A 24,524-nucleotide genomic window follows, 5' to 3' on the forward strand; every position below is an offset into this window, starting at 1 on the left:
TCATATTGCCCAATAAATAGGTCTGAATTTTGCCCAGAATTTGATCAACATAGTCCAAAACAAAGCTCAGTCAAACCTAAGAGAATTCGGTCAAACTGACCTCAGAATGATTCGGTCCAAAACAATGTAAGGTCAACGATGGTCAAACAGATCATAATATGCTGCACTAGAAACTCATCCTCCTCCTCATTAACTTGCATGTGTGAACGCAAAAAAATAGAAGATATGTTGATCCAAATTTTATGAGGGAGGTCGAATAGTGTATATATAGTAATTTAGACTACCCCAAAGGGCACGTCTCCGACTTGACTATTGCAAGCAATTTAGAAATTCAAAAATCAAAATTTTCCCTCTTTTAATTTTTGATCGGACTTGAATCAAATTTTATTTTTCATTGCTTTATATTTTTGTGGGCTAACCTAAATTATGAATACTGACCGCAACTACCAAAATTCAACATTTATTAATATGCCCATGTCTATATATGACCATTATTAACTAATTAACTCTAACAAAACACTAATAGGGACATTCTCTTAGTTGGAAGGATTATAATGGTTTCTACAATCCCTAATACAAGACATATGTACTATTCTTCCTCTTGGTTCCCCAATACTTCTAAAAACGTTAAATAGAGTAGATCTTCTGTAATTATGTTTGGCGTGAATAAGGTGCTAAGAGGGGGCTTCACTTGGCCTCTATGGAGCTATTTTCCTTTGAGAAAGACAAAGGAGGCATGAGACTTAAAGATTATTTGCCCATAGGGACTAGTTTTGGCAATGAACTAGATTATTTTCTCATAGGGATTGGTTTTGGCAATGAGCTAGATTGTGAAAGTGTTATCAAATATTGACAACCTATCTTCCTTTTGGTGTTAATGCTTTAGGGTCCAGGCTTCACTATTGAAGGATCTTCTATACTTAAGAGAAATTGGAGAGCATGACAAGTGGACTCTTAACATCTCGCATGGAACTTTCAAGGTTTGAGACATTGTGGAGACTTGGGCTTTAGTAGCATTTGGTATTTCAAATTTCTTGTAGGCTTGTTGGGTTGCTATTTAAGTTTGATGTGAAATCTCTCGCTATAAAGCATATTTTTACTTTGTTAGATTGAGTTTTTTTTTTTTTTGGGAGGGATCTTGCTTAGAATGTCATACTCCACTAGAAATATACATGTCCAAGTGGCAAAATCAAATTGGCCTTAAGGTATACATAACAATGTTGAAAGTAGAGATTCTTAATTGCTTGGTATGCCAATTTTAAATTATGATGGATGGATCAACACAGATAAAGTAAACTAAAGATGGATATTAAATGTTAAAAAAATTGATGGTTCAAAAGATTGACTCTCATTAAGGGTATCAATAGGATTTTAAGGTTAGAGGCACAATTTGACTTACTATTTAATATGCCTTGCCAAGCAAATGCATGTTTTTCCATAACAAAGTCTTCTTGGTAAATGTTGTGTTCAATGTCAAACAAAGAAATATTTGGATTTTGGAACAATTTTTTTGGGCGTGTGGCTTCACTATGTCTTGTTGGAATGATATTTTGTCGCACTTCTTTGTCTTGTTTCTTTGATTTCTACATTGGATGATGGTACTTCTTGGAATTTTTGATTTTATGTGTAAAAATTTGTTGTTCCCTTGACCCTTATATTGAACACCATACTTCCTTTGGGCTAGTTGTTGTAAACACACTTTTGAAGTTAGCAAGAGCTAAGTCAACTAGTCTTAATATTCTGGCTTGTTACCTAAAATGGGAGGCTACTTCTTGTAAGCCCTATTTTTATAATGGCATATAACTCTTATATCATGGTCATTGTAGGGCCATTAGTGTCATGGTAGTTAGATTCCATCGTTGGATGAAATCTAGTACACATGACAAATGTGTTCATGTAAAAGATATAACTTGTTCTTGAATATGAAAGAAAGGCATATGAGATGTTTGAGAGTTTCATTTTTAATGACTATAAGGAGTTTTGAGTTTGGGTGTTATAACATGTAATTTGCAAAAACAAGCCAATTCTACTCTCATGTTTCATGCACCATGTTGCTTGGGAGTGGGAGCGGGAGCGACCATTTTCAGAAGCTCCCGGTTTGGGAGCGAATCCGAGAGCGATTTTTTAAAAATATATATATTTTTTAATTTTTGATACATATATGTCAACAAAAACATGTAGAATGATGAATTAGACATAAAAAAACATAAAAAAACATAGATTGATCATTGAACCATATCACATCAATCATCTAGAAATTATAATCGTCATCAACAATATCCACAAGTTAGTAAAATACATATTACAACTGCAACATATTGAGTCTCATGAATCATGATTCATCAAATTCAATCTTAAAGTTTCAACTTCGAGCTTTCAAAATTGAAAATTCAATAACATTTATCATCATTGATCACCAAACTTGTACTTGTAAGCTAAGTTTAACCATTACAAGAAGTAATATCTAAGATATTTCTAAATCCTAACTTCTAACTGTTAACATGATATGAAATGTTATAAATTTATAAAATGAAACATGAGTAATGAAATGAAATGAAACAACTTTAGTCTTTCACGAAGCATCATATGCATAATTCACATCATTACCAATGAGTTATAATTGCCAAGGCCCAACTTCAAACTTCAAATTTTCATTGTCACAATGATATATTGTTTACAAAAAATATCATTATGATATGAAAGAGTCAAGAGTCAAGGACTCAAAACTCAATAGTTATGAAAACTAAAGTCTAATAGAAACTAAAAAAGACAAGTAAACTGTAAATCAGAATCTACATGTGGCCCTTGCCACGAGAGTCTCCAGGAGTATAAGCAGGTCGTGGTGGTCTTCTAGGAGTCTCCCGCACAGACTGACGACCAGAACTAGAACCTCCACATGAGGGTGTAGATGGAGGTGGCGACAGCAAAGGAACAAGACTCGGACCTCGAGCACTGCTACTGGATGGTGGAGGTGGAGGTGGAGGTGGCATGGCTGCTGCAGCTGCTTCATCTTCAACCCTTACAAGTTCCTCTTCCAGTTCTTCAATATGTATAATGCCATCCTCCAAATTGTCATCCTCTGGGTGATTGTCCCAAATTTTATATGTGGGATCCTCATAAGCCCGATCACAGTAATGACTCAACAACCTCAAGTTGTAGTGCACATAAACCAGGCTTTCTGCTCGGTTTTCATTGAGTCTGTTTCTTTTCACATTATGTATGTAGCTGTAGGTGCTCCAACACCTCTCTGCAGAAGAAGTATTTACAACCTGTGAAAGAACTTTTTTTGCCAATTTTGGCAAAAGTCAATGCCCGCCATATGTTTCCCACCATGTGAGAGTATCAAATCTATCTCTGTCATCCATTGCATGGAAGTTACCATACAAAGCAGTGCCACTGAAGTATCTGCCTATTTCAAGGCGCATAGCTGCACATTCCTCCCTGTCAGGTACCAACTTTTCTAATGCTTCCAAATATCCTTTAGTTACCTCTGGATCTAAATGGGGTTTGGTCCTAACCCCACCCCCTGCTGCAGGTTGGCCCAACCAAGATGTAGAGTAGTATTTTGGCGTAAGGATATACGCCAAGCAATGTAGTGGAAGATTAAGCCTATTCCACCGTTCACACACATAATCATGAATCAGTTTGTACAAGTTGGGATCTCTATTATGAACAATGTCTTTTATTTCCCCCAACATGGTATCCATTTGCTCATACACCTCGCCAATCACTGGTTTGTCTGTATCTACAAACCGAATCATGTGATAAATTGGCTTGGTGAAATCCAATACCTGCCTCACAGTTGTCCAAAACTGCCCATCAAGAGCGGCCTCCTCCACCATTTCAAAACCTGCCATGTCAGCTACATTTGTAGCCCTTTCCTTTAATACCTGCCAATGTGGACTTGATACCATGCTAGCTAATGCCTCTCTTACCTTCAAAAGGCGCCTGAAGGTGAGGTAATAGCTACCAAATCTGGTCTTCGCAATTTTCAACAACTCCAATCTCGAGTGACTGCGGAAAAGGCCATGGGTATTGCTATGATTTGTAATAAATTTTATCATTTGTTTGCCTTTCTTGTACAAATCACCAATCCATTGATATTGTTCATTTTTGTTCTTGACAATATCATGCAATAGAAGGTTCAATGTGTGAACCAAACATCCAGACCAAAATATGTTGGGGTATTTATCCTCAATAATTGCTTCCGCTGCCTTACAATTAGGAGCATTATCAGTGATGACTTGGATGACATTGTATGGGCCAATACGCTCAATTGTTTCAAGTAATGCTTCTGCAATGTTGATGGCGGTCTTGAACTTGTCGGAGTAATCATGTGCAACTAGAAAGATGGGACCACTAACAGACACAACAAGAACACTTATCAATGGCTTGCCTTTTACATTTGTCCATCCATCAGATACAATGGACACCCCATGGTCAGTCCAAGAACTTGTCATTCTATTCAAAGAATGTGATATTTTTGCTTTTTCATGATCAAGGCCAATGGTTCTTGCCTTGTCATACCCAGGGCTCTTGTATCCTTTAGGGGCATCATTTATGGCAGAAACCATTTCGTGCCAATAAGGTGAGCGAAGAACATTGAATGATATCCCACATGCATAGAGAAACCTGTAAACCTTTGAATCCACATCATTGCTACACCCCTCATTAAGGAAATATGATATGGTTCTACACCTTAAAGATGATGACCCTGTGCCTCCATATCCACTGCCTTGGGAGGATGCTGAAGGAGTTCTTTGTGATTGTGAGTTTGGTTCAAAGAAACCCCTTGATTTTTTTGATCTGTGTTGGGCTTCCTCCTCTTCCCTTATGTATTTGGCTCTCTCCGCCGCTGACACCGCTGTACAAGTTTTGATTCCTATTTGTTTGTCTCCATCCCATGGCCTTTTCCCGCAGAGGTGTCTTCTAGCACGGGTGTATGAACCTGTGTAATCAGTGTTGAAATGGGGGCAATGAAATTTAGTGGTTCCACCCCCTCTCCCTGTTTCAGCCCTGTTAACATATTTCCACAATGGAGTTTGGTCTTGTTTAGTATTTTGAGGGTCATGTTCACCCTCCTCCAGCTCCTCATCGGGGTTTTCACCAATTTGACTTTCTCCAGCTTCTTCATCGCCCTCTTCAGTTTGGCCCCTCCGTTTCCTACTCTCCAGCACCATAATAACCATAAAAGGGACCAGGAAGAGGAAAATGCCAAGAAATATAGCCAGGCCCATGGTGTTTGATGTTTGTAGGGTTTTGATTCTTGAATCTGCAAATTAATTTAATTTATTGGGATTAATTAATTTAATTTATTAATTTAATATAAATTTATGATTTTTAAACTCAATAAACTAAATTAAATTAACTAAATCACTACCTAACTAACTAAAATAACTAAATTACTAAGTTACTTACCTCTGCAGGCTTGCTCCTCGCTCCTCGGCACTTGCTCCTCGCTCCTCAGCACTTGCTCCTCGCTCCTTTGCTCTTGCTCTTGCTCCAAACTCTTGCTCAATGAAGTCACAATGAAATTTTTTTAGGCCCATTGGGCTTTTAAAACCATTTTTTTTTTAAATTTGATTTTTTTGGCGTCCGCGAATTTTTTTTTTCCGTCGGATCGCTCTCGACGCCCGTCGAAACGCTCCCGAAGCGATTTTTTACGCCTGGGAGCGATCGCGATCGCTCCCCGAAACGCTCTCGAACAGGGCAGGGAGCGTAATTTTTTTTTAGGGAGTGCGCTCCCGAAAATCGCTCCCGATCGCTCCCCGATCGCTCCTGGGCGTTAAAAATTGCTCCGGGAGCGACGGAGCGATCGCTCCCCGAAACGCTCCCGAACAGGGCAGGGAGCGTAAATTTTTTTTAGGGAGCGCGCTCTCGAAAATCGCTCTCATCCGGGAGCGATTTTGGGAGCGCGCTCCGGCCCGGAGCGTGATTCAGGAGCGGGTTTGGGGGGGGGGGGGCGCTCCCCCGCAACTATGTTCATGCATAATCTTCTTTTTTAAGAAGAGCAATTTCATATCTTTGGCCTTCACCTTTATGCATTTCTTGTAATGTAGGCTTTTACAACAAATCAACATTCACAATTGTGATGACTTAATAACATAGGTTCATGGAAGGTATAGGCATACAAAAATTATAGGAAATATGCATCTCTTTTTCTTTTTAATTATAAGTGCAAAACAAAAAAAATTGGGCCTCGTGCTTATTTATTGGTTAATCGTTAAAGTGGTCAAGGTTCCTAGATTTACTAAGGGTATCCTTTTAACACTTGTCGCACTCATTCACCTTATCAATGATAACTTCTTCTTGCTAAAACTAACATAATCTTACCAAACCATCCATTACCTAATTGACGATTTTTATCCTTAAGAAAATAGCCCAATCCATATAAGTGGACTTGTAGTATGGGTCATGTCTTGTACTTTGAGGTGAACTCCCATCGAAAATCGATGTGCTTTTGAGGGGCAAACTTATGACCCTCTCTATATAAGTGAAGTCTTTGTTGGATGTGAATTTACTTCACATGGTGTTGGTTGAAAGGTCTAGGTTATATCACGTTCACTTGAAAACACAACATCTTATCGACACATTTTCCAAAAGAAGTTAGCCAAATTGTGAGACTTGCACTCATAATTACTTTCCTTTGTCCACAAAAGTCTCCCATTCAATCTTTGGACTCCCATATCTACCTTTAAACCAAATTCCTTAGTGGCGAGACTATATTAATTCTTCTCTTTATTAGCCTCATTCTTGCTTTGTAATTTATATCAAGATGCAAAACCCTTGAAAGCTTCTGAAAGTGCCCAGTTGCAGAGATTATCAACAATGTTGTTTTGGTGGTTGCAATATGATGAGTTTGAAGGCACATATAAGGTAGATTGATTACCATCTATTTTGGACTCTTGGTGCAGGCACATTCCCAACCCCATTTGCCTTAATCCATTGGGTGCATTCCCATCATTTTCTTGGTTAGTTGCATATAATCACTTAAAAATCTTGATTACTTTGTTTTGCTCTCTAGTTCCTTTTTGATATAGACCATCCTATGTCCATTTGGGTGGGGTAATTTATCTCTATTTGGTTTGTATTATATTTTCTCTTTCCATTTTCAATCTTCCCTCCCTTATCTTATTTTATTTTTATATTTGTAATTGGAGTGGTGGCTCGATTTATTTCGGTTTGGAAGGTTCATTTTCTTCACAATTCTCTCTTCTCAGAATTGAAACAAGATCTCCAAAAGTAGGATTTAGTTTTCTGAAATAGAAGATTGAACCCTTTGCTTAGTAATTTGATGTTTTATTTAGTGTCCCCATTTCAAGTGGTAAATGTGGAGGGCATCCAAGTTTGAGGTTGGGGTTTCTATGGTACGGTCAATACAAGCTTCTATCATTTAGTGTTGGAATCATTTCCATCTCTTGATAGGAATAATCTTTAACTATCCCCCATAATTATTCGCCATTTCCATTTGAGTCGTGGGTCACTTTGCATTGGGGAATCCTTGTCTTTTTCTCATAGAGTTTTCCGTACAAGATGTTAGGATTTTCCCCTTGATTTCATTCCCAACAAAACTTAATTTCATTATTTTGGTATTATTTATTGCTTATGTAATTTTGCCTCCACTTTTTTTGGCATTCCAACATTAACCTACAACTAGAATAGGCAACATTAACCTAATATGATGTTGGAGGACAAGACACTGGAGGAGGCATTCATTGTTGTGAAGCTAGTGAGTCATTTTCACATCCTTGGATGTCTAGTTTATATCCATATACCAATGGAGAAGAGGACCAAGTTAGAGCCCTTTAGTGGGAAGGGTTTATTTGTAGGTTACAATGAGAGTTTAAAGGCCTAGAGTGTCTATATCATATAGCACATGAAGATAGCAATGAGCACAGATGTAAAGTTTGGGAAAGAATTTGAACCCAAGAAGCCCCATGAGCCTATTCCAATGACAAAGGATGAAGAGTAGGAAGCTTTGAAGCTTGAGCTAGTGTCACCAACAACTTTCAATGCGGGACGACAACTGTCAAGCGAAGAAGAGGAGAGATAAGTTCTTCTTTGTTTTGTTAGGGGACCTTGAAGGTTCACTTAGCCATCGAGGGATGCTTAGGAGAATGTTGAGATTCCTAGGAGCACATTTAGAGAGAGCAGACTTTTAGGAAGCAACAAATCAATAGGTATGGCAGGATGCCATGGTGGAGTACACTTACATTATGTAGTATGATATGTGGGACATAGTGCCAGGACCAAAGGGAAAGTAAATAGCATGTAATACATGGCAACATTGAGAAGTTCAAGGTCAGGTTCATGGCAGGAGGGTTCTCCTAGAAAGAGGGAGTGGATCACGTAGAGACATTGGCTCTAGTCCCTAGGTGTACTTCTATTATAGAAGTTATGTCCTTAGTTCCATTTATAGGGTGGTTGATACATTACAATGATGTGAAGGCAACTTTTGTTAATGGGATCATTCAGGAACAAGTATGTGTAGAGTAGCTTCAAGGCTTTGAGGTAAATGGGAAGGAGTCACATGTTTGCAAGCTTCATAAAGCTCCGTATGAACTCAAGCAAGCATCTAACCGTGGTATTCCGAGATAAGTGGTTATTTACAGAACATGGTCTTCACCAAAAGCGAAGTAGATGTTAACTTATATTATATACTTGTTGGGACCAAATCTATTTATTTTGGTGTTGTATGTGGCTTAGTTTTAAAAACTGGAACCAGTGACCGGACCGGTCCACCTAATAAATCAGGTTTCAAACCGGAACTGTCCAAACCGGGACTGGTCAGGGCTAAATGAACCGGTCTTTAAAAAAATACGTGAAATAATTAGTTTTTAATAAAAAAAAAGCTAGTTTTAAGATTTAGAACCATGATTCCAAACCAATAGAGACAATATATGCAAGGTTTTCTCATCTATATACCATGTAAAGGTGAATATATCAAAATGACATCAAGTCCAATACATATCTGCAGCGAAATACATAATCAATGAGGTTCTAAATGGCCTCTAGAGTCTGAAAACAATGCTCTAAGCTATGGGGTCACTGACCTACTACAAGTCTACATATCAGTGATCAACAACATGATCACTCCTCATGATGATCAAACTCATCACTACTACTAGACAAGAGATCATCAACATGAGCTACATAAATAATATGGCTCAGAGTTTGAGGAGTACTAAAACTCCTCTACAACTTTAGTAGTAGTAGCAAAAATAGACATCAAAACTGCAAATCAGTGATCAACATTGTCACTTAGTGATCAACATTATCATCAACAAGAGATAAATAAACATCGTCTAGCTCAAAGTCTTCAGACTTGGATCGCTGAACCTTATAACATGATAGAAATCGAAAAGGTTTAACATGCCTAACCAATGATTTTGGTTTGAGTGAAGGGTTTATCTCCTCAACCTTATAATGTGGTAGAAAAAGATTAACATGCCTAACCAATTGCTTTCCTTTGAGTGAAGGGTGCATTCTTGTTAAGGTCATGGTTGAGGAGTTCAACAATCAATACCACCAACATCAACAAAGTTCAACAATCAATGCCACCAACATCAAGGTTCTTAAAGGGATTCATGCTCTTGATCAAATGCCAATCTCATACCCCCACGCATGGTAGAATCAAATGGAAACATTGCAAATCCCCAAACCAAGAAATTTTGAAAACCATGAAGTCCGCTGAATTTTGAGTGAAATCTAAAATCTTAGTTTCTCCATATGAAATCCAATGAGGTCGAAACCACTCCCAAACATCCCGAGTCATTTCATGATAATGTTAAAAATTTAAGTAAAATGATGAAAATGAAAGTGACATTTCCTTTAATTTTCATTTTCATCCTTTTACTTCAAGAATTTAACATTACCATTAATTGCCAACATTGCTAGGGTTGAGATGTGTCAGGAAAATGAGAGGGTAGACATGTTTTTCTTTGAGGGACTATTTTTGGAGGAAAACAACCCCAAATTTCCCTCAAAACAACTTCAAAACTCCCGAAAATGCATTCGTGGGGTTTATAGCTGCCCTAGAAATAAACCGGCCAGTTTATTATGGAATCGACCGATTTGAACATAAACTAGCTAGTTAGGACCAACTTTTCTAATTTTTTGGCAAAGGGAGGGGTCAAACCGAGTTTTTCTACCAGTTTGACTCGGTCGGCTAGTGAATCAGCCGGTTTGACCAGTTACCCATTCAAACTGGCCAGTTTTTAAAACACTATGTGGTTGACTTGTTTTTCACATGTGTAGAGAAGCTCATTGTAGTATGCAAAGCATATATGGTTGTTGAGTTGGAGATGAAGGGCCTGGCGTGATGCATTACATCTTTTGTTTGGAGGTTTGGGAGACACTTGGGGAGATATTCCTTGGGCAGGGTGAGAATGTAGTTGAGATCTTGGAGAAGTTTTGGATGGAGGATTGTAATCCATATGGCCACACCCATGATCACTAATCTGAAGAAGGTGACAACTTCAAATTGAAAGTCAATGGATTGCTTATTGTACAAGCAGTTGAGAGGTTCCTTGATGTATTTGGTCAATGCTAGACTTGGTATATGTTTTACGTGGAGACAATGAGTCAATTAATGGTGGAGTTGAGGCAAGTGCATTGGATAACAACAAAATATGTGCTCAAGTACTTGAGGGGCACAATGGAGTATTGTCTCGAGATATCTTGGAGATGGTGAATTGAAGTTGCATGGGTTTACAGACTTAGATTGGCCAAACGATGTAGCAGATAGGAAGAGCATCTTATTGTGCTATTTTACCTTGGGTTCAACAATGATATCCTGGGTTAGTAGGGGTTATACATCCGTGGTACATAGCTCAATAAAGGTTGAATATATGGCAACTAGTACGACTAGTTGTAAGGTCATCTAGCTTCATATGTTACTTGAAGGATTGTTTGATTGGAGGTTGGATACCACAATCATTTATTGTGATAATTAAAGTCGTGTCAAATATTTTGAGGATCTTGTATTTCATGATAGGTCCAAGCACATATAGATCATATATCACTTCATGTTAGATAGGATTCAAAAGGGAGTATTGAAGCTTTATTATATTCCCATAGAGTGGTAGGTAGTTGATATTTGACCAAGCTCTTAGTAAAAGGGATGTTTGAAGCATCTGAAGACAAATTTGCATTGGTGCAAAATTCCTTCCTCCCTAAAAGGGAGTGTTGAGAACTATAGTTTGGAAAGGAACTTTTGCACAATCTAAGTGTGAATGTGTTGGTAGTGGTTTGAGAGATTTTTAAATGTAGCTCTCTTTTGTAATTTCGCTTTGGGAAAATGTTCTTATATTTCATTATTGAGTAATAAAGTATATATCATGCAATAATGAGCTAGACTAGGATTGATCTCAATCGTACATCTTACTGAGAGATTGGGGTTTTAGCTAAAAGTATAAAGACAAGTCAAGATAGAGAGTTCAAACATGGCTTTTGTCAGACAGGGGCAAGATCAGTGGAGCAAAGTTGGAGAGTAGGAGAGGAACTAGAGTAGAGGGAAGGAGGTGACTGGACAACAATAGGTTGTACAACAAATCCATATAGTTGTGTGTAGTGGCATGACAATCCATACGACATGCAGTGAAGTATTCCTTGCAGGTTGTTTCTTCTCGTTTTTTTGTGCAAATATGTTTTTGAGCTGATTTTGATTAACCATGCAACTTTTAGTTTGGTAGACCGTAGAGGTTTCCTTGTAATCTTTTATTAAGAAATGAAAAGCTAATTTTGAAAGGAGAAGTTACTAGTCTATGTGTGAACTGTTTAAGCTTGTGTTATTTACTTTTGCAATTTGTGTGATTGATGCTATGGTTTGAGTTAATTTCTATCTTAATCAAATTCAAGAATTAATTTACTTCATTGAAATCATAAGGACAACAGTGACCCATGGCTGTAGTTTCTATAAATAAAGTAGTCATATTTGATGAGAAGCTCTTTTATTAACTATTCACGAAGTGGTTTTAATATCTTGAAGGGATGTCCATGCTTATGATATCCATGCATTACATCATGTAAGCCCCTAAAACACTTAACACAATAAATGACCTTGTTTATGATGCCCTAAATGCTCCTAGAACCCACCAAAATCTCACTAAACAATCTACTACCTCACTAACCTTCTTTATCCTTGAGAAAAAGGCCCAATTTGTACAACTAGTCTTGTAGTATTGCTCCCACCTCAATGGAATTGACATCACGTAGGGTGTTTGAGAGGCCTAGATCGTATGGTGACCACATGAAGTAAAATGTGTGTCATTGCCTCAATACACTTCGCTAAGAGAAATTTGCTATCTTGTGATCCTTGCATCCAAGGTCATCTTTTTTGTTTGCAACACTTTGACATGGGCATCCAATTTTTGAACCCCTGCAGTTGAGTTTATTATTAACCCAAATTTAATAGTAGTAAGATCTAACCAATTCTACTGTAGGATTTTGTCTTCTACTTGAGTGTTGATTTTTCAAGTGTAATAGATACGAGCACAATATATTTGAAAACTGATAATTACTTCTAATGATGTTGATTTTCCTTTAATTTTTCCAGTTTATCATTAAGCAATTATACTTAAAAAATTCAACCATATAAAAGAAATAGAACAATAGAGATCTCAATGCACAAAGAGAGCAAAAGACCCTGGGAATACCCACTAAGGGGAGAAACCCAACAACCTTTCAATAGAGAAATTCTTCTATTCAACAAGAGATACACCTAGACCTCTAGTCAACAACTAGGTCACACTGACCTTAAACAAGTCTATGGTCAAACCCTCCAAGTCAAGCCTTCTTATCTGATTCAACAACTTTCTCTTTTGATCTGCCCTAGGCCGAATTTCGGCCTCCCAAAAACTACCAGAGTCCCATGATTTCGCCCCATGTAGTTGCAAGTGCCCAAAAAATATGCGAATTGTGAGATAGAGAGAGAGAGATGAATTTTTTCCTCCTTATCCTTCGCTTGGATACCCAAAAGATACTTGCTTGGGGGAGTGCGAATTGGTGCGTTGTGGAGGAGGCATAACTGCCTTTATATAGAGATCTGCTGGGTTGGATGGGTGTGACTCTGTGTGGGTCGACTTGACTTGGAGGGAGCTCGACTTGACTTGGATATTCACCTAGATTCTTAGGTTGATGGTTAGCAAGTAAGCCTAATGGTACCTGGAGTGGTTGAAAGCTTGAGTCCATCTTAGTCCCACCCAGATAGAATACCCTAGTCAGGTTTCTCGTCCACAAAACTGAGTTTGCTAGAACTCTTTGTAGTTCATTTTGGAGATCTTGCATGTACCTCTATGTATATGTAATTAAGAATACCTCCCTAGTTAAGAGAGAGTGTTGAAGAATGTAACTAGTGTCTATCTTCATAATTATATTTGAGTCATGATGTAATGTATTTGTCAAAATAAAGAAAAATAAAATTTATTATTAAAGAAATTGACTTATTAAAGCATGGGTTTCATGCTTGGGTAAATTGTTTTTAGGTCAAAGTTTCCATTGAAGACTTCTAGGGTTTATGTTAAGTATCCTTGTCCATGTCATAATATAAAAGACCCTTTTTGGGCTTTATTTGTCAAGAAAGAATTTATTTTATTGTAAAATATGTCAATTAGGCCTCCTCCACCTAGTCTCCTTCAAGAAAGGACAAGTCGGCCTCAACAAGGGAATTCGACCTCACAAACTCACTATATATTGGAGCAACTTGAATCATTTGGAAGCACATCTCTCACAAGTTTTAATTGTAGTAGCGAGGAGCAAAAAAAAGTACGAAGTTCAAGAAGGAAGTTGGAATCAAAGTTTTTGGGTCTCTCTCTCTCTCTCATGTGCAACAAAATTCTGAAGCTGTATCGAAGCTGAGAAACTGCATCGAAGGTGTGAAGCTGCATCGAAGCTGTGAAGATGCTACGCTGGAGCTACTGGAGTTGCTAGATCGAAACTACAGTCCTAAAGCTGGGTTGAAGTTCTGAAGCTGGGGGCCAAATTTCTCGGTTGAAGCTGCATTTGAGAAGTTGACACTTGGTAACTTTGGAAGAGATCATCTATTAGAAGGAAGAGATGACTTGGTGGAGGAGGAAGGTCTTTTGGTCTAGGGACTTGGTCTATCTCAATTTGAATCTACTGAAGGAAGAGTTCTGATTGGGTTTTCCCCTATAAAGGGGTTTTAGCCTTGGCTAAGTGCCTACATTTGGTGTCCATTGATCTTTGTGTTTTGTTTTTGGTAATTGTTTGATGAAACAAAGATAAAGAAAGAAAATGAATAAGTTAATAAGAACACTAAGATTTCAAAAGTAATTATCAACATAAGAAAATCTTTCTGCCTTTCCGATTTCTAACACTTTTATATATCAATTGTACAATAAAAAAACCCTTTAGAGGATAACTAAAAGTCACAGTTATGTGTCCAGGTAGAAAAAATCCACTGATGTAAGGCTTCTGCTTTGGGACAGAAGCTATTAAATCTACATATATCTGTCATGGATTGAAGAACTGTAAATAGTGAGTTTACCTCAGTGTTGTCTACCTCCAAGGTAGGAGTATGCTCCATCCGGTCAAGAATGTATTGCCCAGGATTGTTATATATCAGATCTATTGGAGAAGAAGGCTGCCCGTTCACCACATATTTGAAAGTAGTTTTCCCATTTTGTTTCCAGGTCCTGAAGTTCCAGATCTTGAAGCTGCTCTTCGCAGCCTTCCATTCAGGATTAGTATTGAATTCCTTGTAATGTTATAGTTCTTGATCTGGGAGAAATCATTGAGCACCTTCGCTTCATATTGCTGAGTTTGAAATATAGCAGGAAACCCCCATTTTTCCTGTATGTACTGTTTTATAGAGGATACATAAGCAAGTATTTTTTGTCCAAGTAGTATAGGACTTCCCACTCATATTCTTTACGAAAATCTGATAATTATTTTGAACCTTTGCAGCCGAGGGCATACACCGACCATAGTCCATAGGCTGCATTGGTGAACACAGTGGGAATATAAGCCATTTAATCACATAATATGGGGCCATCATCGACCCCCCCGGTCCAGAAAGCAGAACGGGATCTATAAGTCAGAACAAGAGACGTAGAGAGCTCGATCAAATACCTCTGTGGGCGTGTCTGATGTATTGCTCTCAAGACAGACAGGACCTACTATGGACTTGCCGCATCTTCATTCTTTGAACATACTTTGTTCGTGCCGCCACAACAAACAGCCTCTTCCTCCTCTGTCGACTCTCGATTTCTCCCAATGTCACGTCTGTTGAGATAGCATCATATCTTCTCTCTGTAGTTCGGCCCATCTCCATCAACAAATGCCAGCCCCAAACGAGTGTTGGCCACCAGGCAAAGGGAGCAGAGCATTCAAACCCTAGTTTCAGATGTGCAGACCATTTTTCACTTCTCCTCTACCTTATTCACCCCGAAAAAATTCCTCAAGTTTTATTTCAATTATGGGCATAGTAAAGATAATGTAGTAAAAATCTTCTGCTAATTAATGTTAAGAACCTAGCTGTGCATTGATTCAGTAGATCTGTAATATGTGAGGTCAATGGTTTGTCTGGTCCTAGGTTTGCAAGAGAATTAACATCTGGCACAGAGGTCTGATAGATTTGGGATATATATTTTCATGGTGGTATTTGAGCTGAGATATTGCCCAACAAATGACTAAAAATTGGTCAAAGGGACGGCTAGGTACATTGAAGCCTTAGTTGGAACTGATCTGCTGGTTACAGGTCAGATCGATCTAGAAGTGGATGTCACATGGGACTTTACATGTTGCTTACAGTCATCTGCAATTGATATAGGAGAAGATATAAGTAATCAATCTAACAAGTTTTGTCCTTGACGGACCCTGAAGAATCTGTCCCCTGAGATCTAGTACCTCCTTCAGAAACAAAGTTAGACACCTTTGGTCCATGGAAGTAGTAAGGGATCCTCTTGGCTCTTTGTATAGCAACGGGACCTCCCCCTGATCTCATATTATACTGGGCATTGGAAGCTAAGACAATGATTGTGTTTGATGCATTACCTTCCCAACCACTTCTACCCTTCTTCTCTTGACTGCTCAAAAGCCATCACTATTAACTGCAAGGGAATACACATTTCTCCCTCAGGTGATAGTGTGGTGGTTTTTTATTTCTTCTTCTGGTTTCTGGTCACTTTTGGACAGGCTGCCTTTAAGTGGCCTCACTCCTTACAATTCTGTACCACAATGCTGTATGTTTGTAGACTATGAGTTGATATCAAGATATTCAAGACAATCATTAGCATTCTGAAATGAATGTCTGGTAAACCTTTGCTTAGGTCTACTTCATTTCTGGTATGTTGGTTGTATTTAAATTCTAAAACTTTCCGCAGAGAATTGCCAATATTTTCCATGACTTCTTCTTAGAAATGTAAGGGCAAATTAGGCAACGTAAGAGTTTTCGATGAAGCCTTGAAGCAACAACATAAAGCATCTTCTTTCAAAGATTTGATATTATTACAGACCCACTTTAGACAAACTGTATACCATTGAGGTGGAGTTCGTCTTTTCTATGATGAATCATATTGCCCGTGGGAGCTGAGGGATTTGGCTGATTTCATTATTTCCTTAAAAGTTTCCCCTCTAGCAAAGGAAACTTGGCCTGGAGAATTAAGGTTTGCACCTCCCTGAGGAGGATTTTACAATGATGCACCTACAGCTGGCACTAGACAAGGGGAGGAGCAGGGAGTAGTGCCTCCATTTGACACTGTACCTTTGGGCAAAGAGGAAGAGATTTCGATTCCATGGAATTCTCTGTAGAAGCTTTTCTTTAGGCCATAATGGCCTTCAATAAAAATGGCTTGGACATATCCAGAGTTGGCTGTTCCGAAGGATAGACTTATATGACATAGATTCTCTGTGACTTTCTTCAAGGATCCTGCTAGTTGTGCTATGAAAGGTGGTTGCTTTAGAAGCTATTGAAATTTACTTGATTAGCCCTAACAGAGCTGAGATGCCTATTTGTTTTAGCTTCAACAATAGGAAATATATTATCAATGACACGCAGTCGTAGATATTCAAGTGCAAATATATGCAGAAAATATGTTCCCTAAAATTCAAGGAGGCTGCAATTTCTAACAACTACAACCATTTATCTTGAGCTGGGAAGTTGGAAAACCGAGAAAATTGGCTAAAAATAACTGTGTTTAGCAGGGTGTGTAATTCCCTTGATCATGCAAGTCTTTCACATGGTTACAATTAACTTACAATGGAAAAATTATAGAAGGGACTGCATTACAAATTGCAATAATATGTCATCCAAGGAAATATAACTAACCATAAACTCTCAATGTTGAGTATTTTTATATTCTTATTTCGAATTGATATCTACTCTATACCGAGGATGTATAGGCTTTGGAATTATAGTGAATGTGTTGCATTTTGGATGTGAGGTTGAAGCATTTTGAGAATCATAATGTTTATATTTGCCTAGGCATCTGTTGTCGGGTTCTTCCTATATGTGCTATCTGTCTTTACCAATATGTCAGATAATCAGAATCTAGGACTTCATTTCATATAACCATTCTAGTTATAACTTATGCCTTTATTGGGTTCTTATCAGTTTTTTTTTGTTATTGCTTGAAGGTTCCTTCACATAGAAAAGTTTAAAGTATCTTCATTTGCCGTCATTTCGTATGGATATGGTTAGATAATTTGATTAATTCCCACAGTTGACCAATAAATAGGTCAATGGGACTAGAGAGCACAATATGTAGTCAGTAGACTATAAGAGTGTCTATAACAATATTAGAAGCTAAAATATTAGCGACAAATGAGCCTAGATGTAATGTACCTCTCATTTCAAACAATTTCATTACCAATTTCCAGGCAAAATGTACATGGACACATGGATACTGTATGAGCCTAGATGTAATGTACCTCTCATTTCAAACAATTTCATTACCAATTTCCAGGCAAAATGTACATGGACACATGGATACTGTATGTGCTTATAGGTGCTTCCCGGCAAGATCTCTCTCTTTACATACACATGTGATTAACTTTTTTAGTCATACTACCATGATTCCTTTATGCAAAAGCCTTTGGTTGGAGGAAGCTTCACGTTGGTCATTAATTAGCTGAGAAGTATCTCACTCATAGGTCTAAGTTTTTATCACTTTGATTTAGTTAAGAGTGAGATTAGATTCTGTTGTCATATGGACTCCTGTATCTTATGATGCCGTCTAAGTTGAACTCTTTTTGACCCTTTTTGTCTTTAATTCTGCATCCATCCTAATTACTTCCAGTTGTTTCTCATCCTTGTTATGGTTTATTCCTAGTAGCTTGTTGATTTGAATATGTTTTTCTTGTGAATCTGTTTTCAGACTGTACCTTGTAGTGTTGGGAGTATCCAATTTTTGAAAAAATTGTGAACATGATTTCTATTTTGGTAAAATAATCAATTCCTTAAATTAGTTAATGGATTTTAGTTTAGGTATCCATGTATTTTCATATCATAAATGGCATTGTATCAAATAATGTTCTAGATTTTGTATAAACCCATGAAGAGATTGCTCATCGGACTTTAGACAGTTAAAGGGACACCACTTTACAGTTTATTGATGCACTGATGAGTGATGCTTTTGAGGTTCATGGGAATGCAGGGACCAGTTTGTTCGTTATTGGATTGATGAGAAAATGGTAACTATGGACTTGGCAACCCAAATCTTCACAGTTCTAAGGCAGCCAGACAAGAACTATCTCACCCAGGTCTATAATGATTTTCCTTGATATTTTACTGACGCTTCAAGATTTATTCAAGCTCTTCATGAGATGTGTATTGAAGGTTCCTCTTTGTGTTTGGTCTGCTGACAAACAAGAATCAGGGTTTTGTGCATTTGCTATTTATGTTTTAGTGACTTAAAGTGTGATGGAGTTGACAGGATGATTTCAAGCCCATATTGAGAGAGCTTCTGGCTACACATCCAGGATTGGAATTCCTACACAGTACACAAGAATTTCAAGAGAGATATGGTATGAGTTATTACTTTCCCTACGATCTCATGGACAATTATTAATGTTAACAACTTAACATCAGTGCCTAAACAGGGTTTTTTAATGTATGCATTTCATTTCAGTGACAACAATAAATACTAAATTATTGTTTGTGCAAAAAGTCGATGTCTGTATCACTTGTTTTGATTAGCAAGGGGATCAGAGATGGAATTTAATTTTGAGATACTTGTTTTTTCTCATGTATATTGAATCATGTAAGGAATGCTCATTTTTATTTAGCAATTTTATTTGTTCTTCACTTCTTGAGGATGAAAGTATTGGTCATTAGAGTCTAGATTTAACCAACTTGATATTTGCATTATTCTGCCGTTCTTTTTTTCCTTCCCAGGAAAGATACCTCATATTCAATATTGCAACGTTGAAATCAGAGTATACATTTTATTGCCTCTCCAGGCTAAAAAATAACAGTTTTTAGTAAACTGTACTGCAGGCTGACTCTTAATATGTTCTATGACTCATGAGGTTTCCAAGGCTTCTTTTGGGAAGCCTTTACATGCTTTTCGTTTCTTCAAACAGCCCAGAGGCTATAGCATGAACTTCAATTACATCGATTTCCCAGAAAGAGGAATCAAAGCTTTGAAATAAAATATTAGAATAGGACAATTTCAACGTCAGGGTACCTTCCTGCAACAATGTGATTCTTTTGGTAGTTGATTAGCTACAGTTAAATTCTCTAAAGAGGTGCAAAATAAACAGCTTCAAAACCTTTCTTGACCTGTTGGAACTGAATTATGAGAGGCTTAATGTTAAGTTTCGAGTTAACATGTTCTAATCATGAGAGACAGTTACCTCAGAGATTCATATAGCCCACTTTTCATTAGCAATTACATAAGACATCATTATCGAGACTGTAACTGAAGAAAGAACACAGGCAAAGGATGAAGAAGACAAGAGTACACAAGATATGGATCAAGCCAGGGAAAAACTCCAAGATGGGGAAAACCCTTGATCAATTCTTCTTATTATAAATCATCAAAAGTTCAGCAGAGAAAGAGATAAAGTACAAAGATACAAAGTCAATACTGACTTGTCAATCTGAAGATCTAGACATAACAGTCCTTAAACAATGAGTGATCTACTCACAACTGTAATCTAGGCATGAATTGGAGACAGCTGAAAACGATAATTCTGGTTAGGGCTGCATACAGTCATACATCAAAATACTGAGTCTGGTTAGGGCTGCATAAGGATCACAGACATCCATCCAAAACACTTCCTCATGACTGCAGCTAACCTTAAGATGCAAGGAGCTTCCGTTAGAGCGGGTTTCTGATCATGTAAGGCATCTCGGCTTCCTTTACTTGGGATATATACAGTGGCCCTATCTGAAATAAGAGGACAGTGATGCGGCCTCATAAGGAGAGGGTTTCGCCTTCATCTTATAAACAAACAAGCCCAGAAACTAACTCGGCCTGTCATTCAGCTCCCTAACATGAATCTGCAATGGTAAGATAGTCCATACAAATTTGTCCAGGCCTGCTGCTGTCCAACAGTGAGAGTCTCGGCCCTAGAGCAGAACCTAATTCAGAAACTGACCATCCTTCGACCTCCTTCAAGACTTCGGCTGCCTCAGACATAAATCCAAGCCCCTTTGATGATCTCAAATGAGGGAGAAGGCTCCTCTATATATACAGTTCGGTGGAGATGAAGAGACTTGACTTTTGATCTGATTGAGCCGACATATGGAAGAGGCCGACCTTGATAATTTACATGAGAGAAACATAAATTCAAAAACCCATTTTTCCTTTTTCAAATTTGGCGATCTTTAGATTGATTTTGGTCCTCTCAAAGAGAGGAATTCAACGCTGTAATAATATTTCCCATAGGAGTTGTCCTAAGTGAAATTTGGCCCTAGTTGCCAATTTTAACACTTCCTCTCAACTAGGGAGAATTCCACCTACCAATCCATCATCCATCGTCAATCATTATGCCATTCTGTCGTCATGTATCATCTTTGTCATCTTTACTCTGCTCTACTGAACCATGATGTAATAATGAAGAAGAATTTATCGAGAGTGAGTCACAAGACCTTGCCACTCTCCGCTGACAAAAGTCAGTGCACATAACCAAGGGGGTGAACTCCAATCGGACTTGATCCCAAGTGATCAAGTTGAAGAAACATCATTCATCCTAGACATAGGGAGTACGACAGTACACAAATACGTCTATCGGTAGTGCTATGGTCCTTATCCACTTTTCCCAACTCATTGGCCAGATGAGAGGTACTTCCCATGTGTCCAGGACTACATGGGTAGGATGATACTAAATCAATAACAGGAAAGAATGTATCACATCCTACTCACAACCACATGTAGGGAAAGGATGAACCACATCCTACAGTCACACATCACAATCACATGTAGGGAAAGGATGAACCATATCCTACATATGCAAATCACTGAGAGTAGGGGAAGGATGAACCACATCCTACAAACACAAGTTATAATCACATGTAGGGAAACAATGAACCACGTCCTACAAACACAAGTCACAACAATCAATCGTAGGAAGGATCCTATATGTGGGGAAAGGATGAACCGCATCCCACCGACATGTCAACCATCAATCGTAGGGAATGAGCATCTTACATGTGGGGAAAGGATGAACCATGTCCCATTGACATGTCAACATATGGCTATATGCATCTCTAATTGGGGCATACGCAGGAGAAGGTAAACCACTCATCCTGCTCATATGGCATAGGAGAAGGTGAACCACACATGCCATGCATATGTCATCAATAGTAGGGGAAGGTGAACCACACATGCCATGCATATGCCATCAATAGTAGGGGAAGGTGAGCCACTCACTCTACATACATGTGTCCACAATCATAGGGGAAGGTGAACCACTCACCCTACAAACATGTCAACCATCATGGGTATCACAGGGGAAGGTGAACCACTCACCCTGTACACAACGCACTAGTAGGGGTACCCCAAGTACCCCAAGTCCCTAGGAGCTCCCAGAGCTCAATATTCAACCAGGGATCCTTTCATATAGGGAAGTGCCAAGCTGCTTTCTGAAAGATCACGATTAGAACTTGACGATGATATTGATAATCAGATCGTTAATGAGAGCCAGCAGCATATAGACGAATACATATCTTTCTACAGATGTATTGATTCATAGCAGAGATCGTACTTTGCAATCCAATGCTTCTTGCATATCTTGATGAAGAAAATATTTAACTATACTTACTCCCTCTTAGGCTTGTCTTACCAAAGTGCACAGTGTCCATCTGGCAACCTGCTCGTCATAATATCCATGTCATAATACCATGTAAAGTGGTATCTATTGTTAATATGTGAAATACTGGATTCTCTGAATCCTACTCTGTGCTTACTGAAGAGCTAACTCAAATGGCTTCATAGTAAGATAGGCTTACTACTTTATGCATTCAGCCTAAACAAGCTTCCAGACTTCAGTCTAAGATGAATTATAGCATCTTACTTTTCATCATACTGTGCTTCAGCAATTTTGATAGTGTACCTCAGAGCACCTGCAAGATGTTTGGATCAACAACATCTCCTTAAAGCTAAGGAAGACATCAACTCCCTCTGAATCATGGTCCTTTTGAGACATTTGTAACTAGTTGTTAGTCCTTATGGACAATAATCATTGGGCAAGAGGATGTATTAATTCATTCGATCATTTCTGTATAGCTTTTCCCAGTTTTCTGAAATATTTCTACTTCCTTTGATCTTACTGAAGATATGGTCGAAAAAGGGTGGAGGAAGCTTGACATCAACTGCATCATCATAGAGAAAGGACAAGATCACTGCAGCCATCTCCTTTTCTCGGTGAAGCCTATAAATGAAGGTTTGAGCAATATTTATTAAAGCCACATCGACAGAAAAATGTTTCTTAATTGATTCAATTTTTTTCTTTGTATACCTTCAGAGATTTGGATATAGATACACCCGGTGATTGAGTAAAGTGCACATTCCCATTTCCTGCTATCTGCTTCTGTACTCCATGGTCAAAGGCCTGAAATGAGATGCCAAGATCTTGATTTCAAAGAAAGAAGACTCTTAGTCTAAGATGTCAAAGTCGAAAGTTCATGCAACTATTACTGTTGATATTGTGAGAATGCTGAGGTGACAAGTGGTTTACTTCAATAATGCCTTCCAGGTTATGTGAACTGTTATTTAGGAAAAGCCTAGCCTTGAGGCGACAAACCAGAGAATTTCTTGCTACGATACAATTTTGTCCAACAGTCATTGATTCACAAATTTCTTCTTAAACTGAAGTTATAAAGAAATATGATTTCACGCTGTTACAATTGTCATATCATCGTTGTCACCTTCGTCATGTTTATAATGCAGTCACAAGGGTGCTGCTGTAGTATCCACACTCATAACCTTAGCTTTATGTCCTGCCAATATCTTGATGGATTTGAAATCCCGTATTGACCACACCTTAGGAATACTGTCATATGAAGCAGTGACCAAGAAATATCCATCATGTGGTTCAAATTTGTCCCGTGAAAGAAGGTGAGAATGAGCAGGTATGATGTATACTGATTGCCTCTTCCTTAGGTTCCAAATGTGACAAGTATGATCCTCACTACCAGTTGCTAAGTGATAACCATTTGGTGAGAACTATGCCCAGAACTGATTTCAGATGGCCTTCAAGAGAAATGTCATGCCAGGAGGTAACTCCTCAAATCAATTGTGCTTCTTCATTAAGATTACTCATGGTTCTATACATGAGGGAGTGACTCTTGGGTTTCATCTCCCGATGACTCTTCCTTTTCCATTATTTACTATTTACATTATTTACAAGTGTTAACCCAATCCCCATGATTAGGTGTCAACATTCCCTCCCTTAATCTGAAGGGATGTTGGTGAGTCCAAGTTTCATTTTGACTCTTTCAAGCTTTTTTCTTCCAAGCGCTTTGGTGAAGATGTTTGCAATTTGCTCATTAGTGGAACAATGGCGTAGATGGATTGTCTTGGCCTCAACATGATGTCGAATCAGATGGTATTTTGTATTGATGTGCTTCGTTCGATCATGGAACTTTGGGGTCTTGGCCTACTTTATTGCAGAGGTGTTGTCAATCATGAGTGGAGTTGAATGTACTTATTTACCTGCAAATCTTCCAGAATTTTCGTGAGCCACACAATTTCCTTTTTTGCCTCAACTGCTGCCACATATTTTGCCTCTGTTGTGGAATCTGCTAGAACTGATTGTTTGCGTGATCTCTAGGAGACAACTCCTGATCTAAGAGTCATAGCATAACCAGAAGTAGATACCCCAGTTTCTTTGTCTCCATCGAAGTTTGACTCAGAGTATCCAATCCAGCTGAAGTCGCCCACGTGTGTATACTTGAGTCCAAAGTCTTGAGTTCCCTTCAAGTACTTTAGAACTCTTTTTGCAACAGATCAATGCCCCTCACAAGGCTTTTGCATAAACCTGGAGAGGATTCCAAAGACAAACGAAATGTCTGGTCTTGTAGTAGTCAAATAGTTGAGACTTCTTACAAGCTGTCTATA

The 24,524-nt window shown here is 38.3% G+C and overlaps 1 protein-coding gene across 2 annotated transcripts in view; it reads left to right on the forward strand.

Annotated features, from left to right (window-relative positions):
- LOC149251808 (serine/threonine protein phosphatase 2A regulatory subunit B''beta-like) overlaps positions 1 to 24,524 on the forward strand; it is a 132,881-nt gene that overhangs the window by 57,234 nt on the left and 51,123 nt on the right. For both annotated transcript variants that reach the window (XR_016266906.1, XM_089459573.1), the window contains exons 5-6: positions 18,615 to 18,720; positions 18,894 to 18,984. Coding sequence is in view for 1 of the 2 variants with exons in the window: in XM_089459573.1 (XP_089315699.1) it covers positions 18,615 to 18,720; positions 18,894 to 18,984 (197 nt within the window). In the remaining variant the exon portion in view is untranslated. The remainder of the gene's footprint in view (positions 1 to 18,614; positions 18,721 to 18,893; positions 18,985 to 24,524) is intronic.

The sequence above is a fragment of the Pinus tabuliformis genome, chromosome 7 (assembly GCF_031772625.1).
Source record: "Pinus tabuliformis cultivar Carrire ecotype Pingquan chromosome 7, CPIR1, whole genome shotgun sequence".
In the NCBI taxonomy this organism is placed as follows: Eukaryota; Viridiplantae; Streptophyta; class Pinopsida; order Pinales; family Pinaceae; genus Pinus; species Pinus tabuliformis.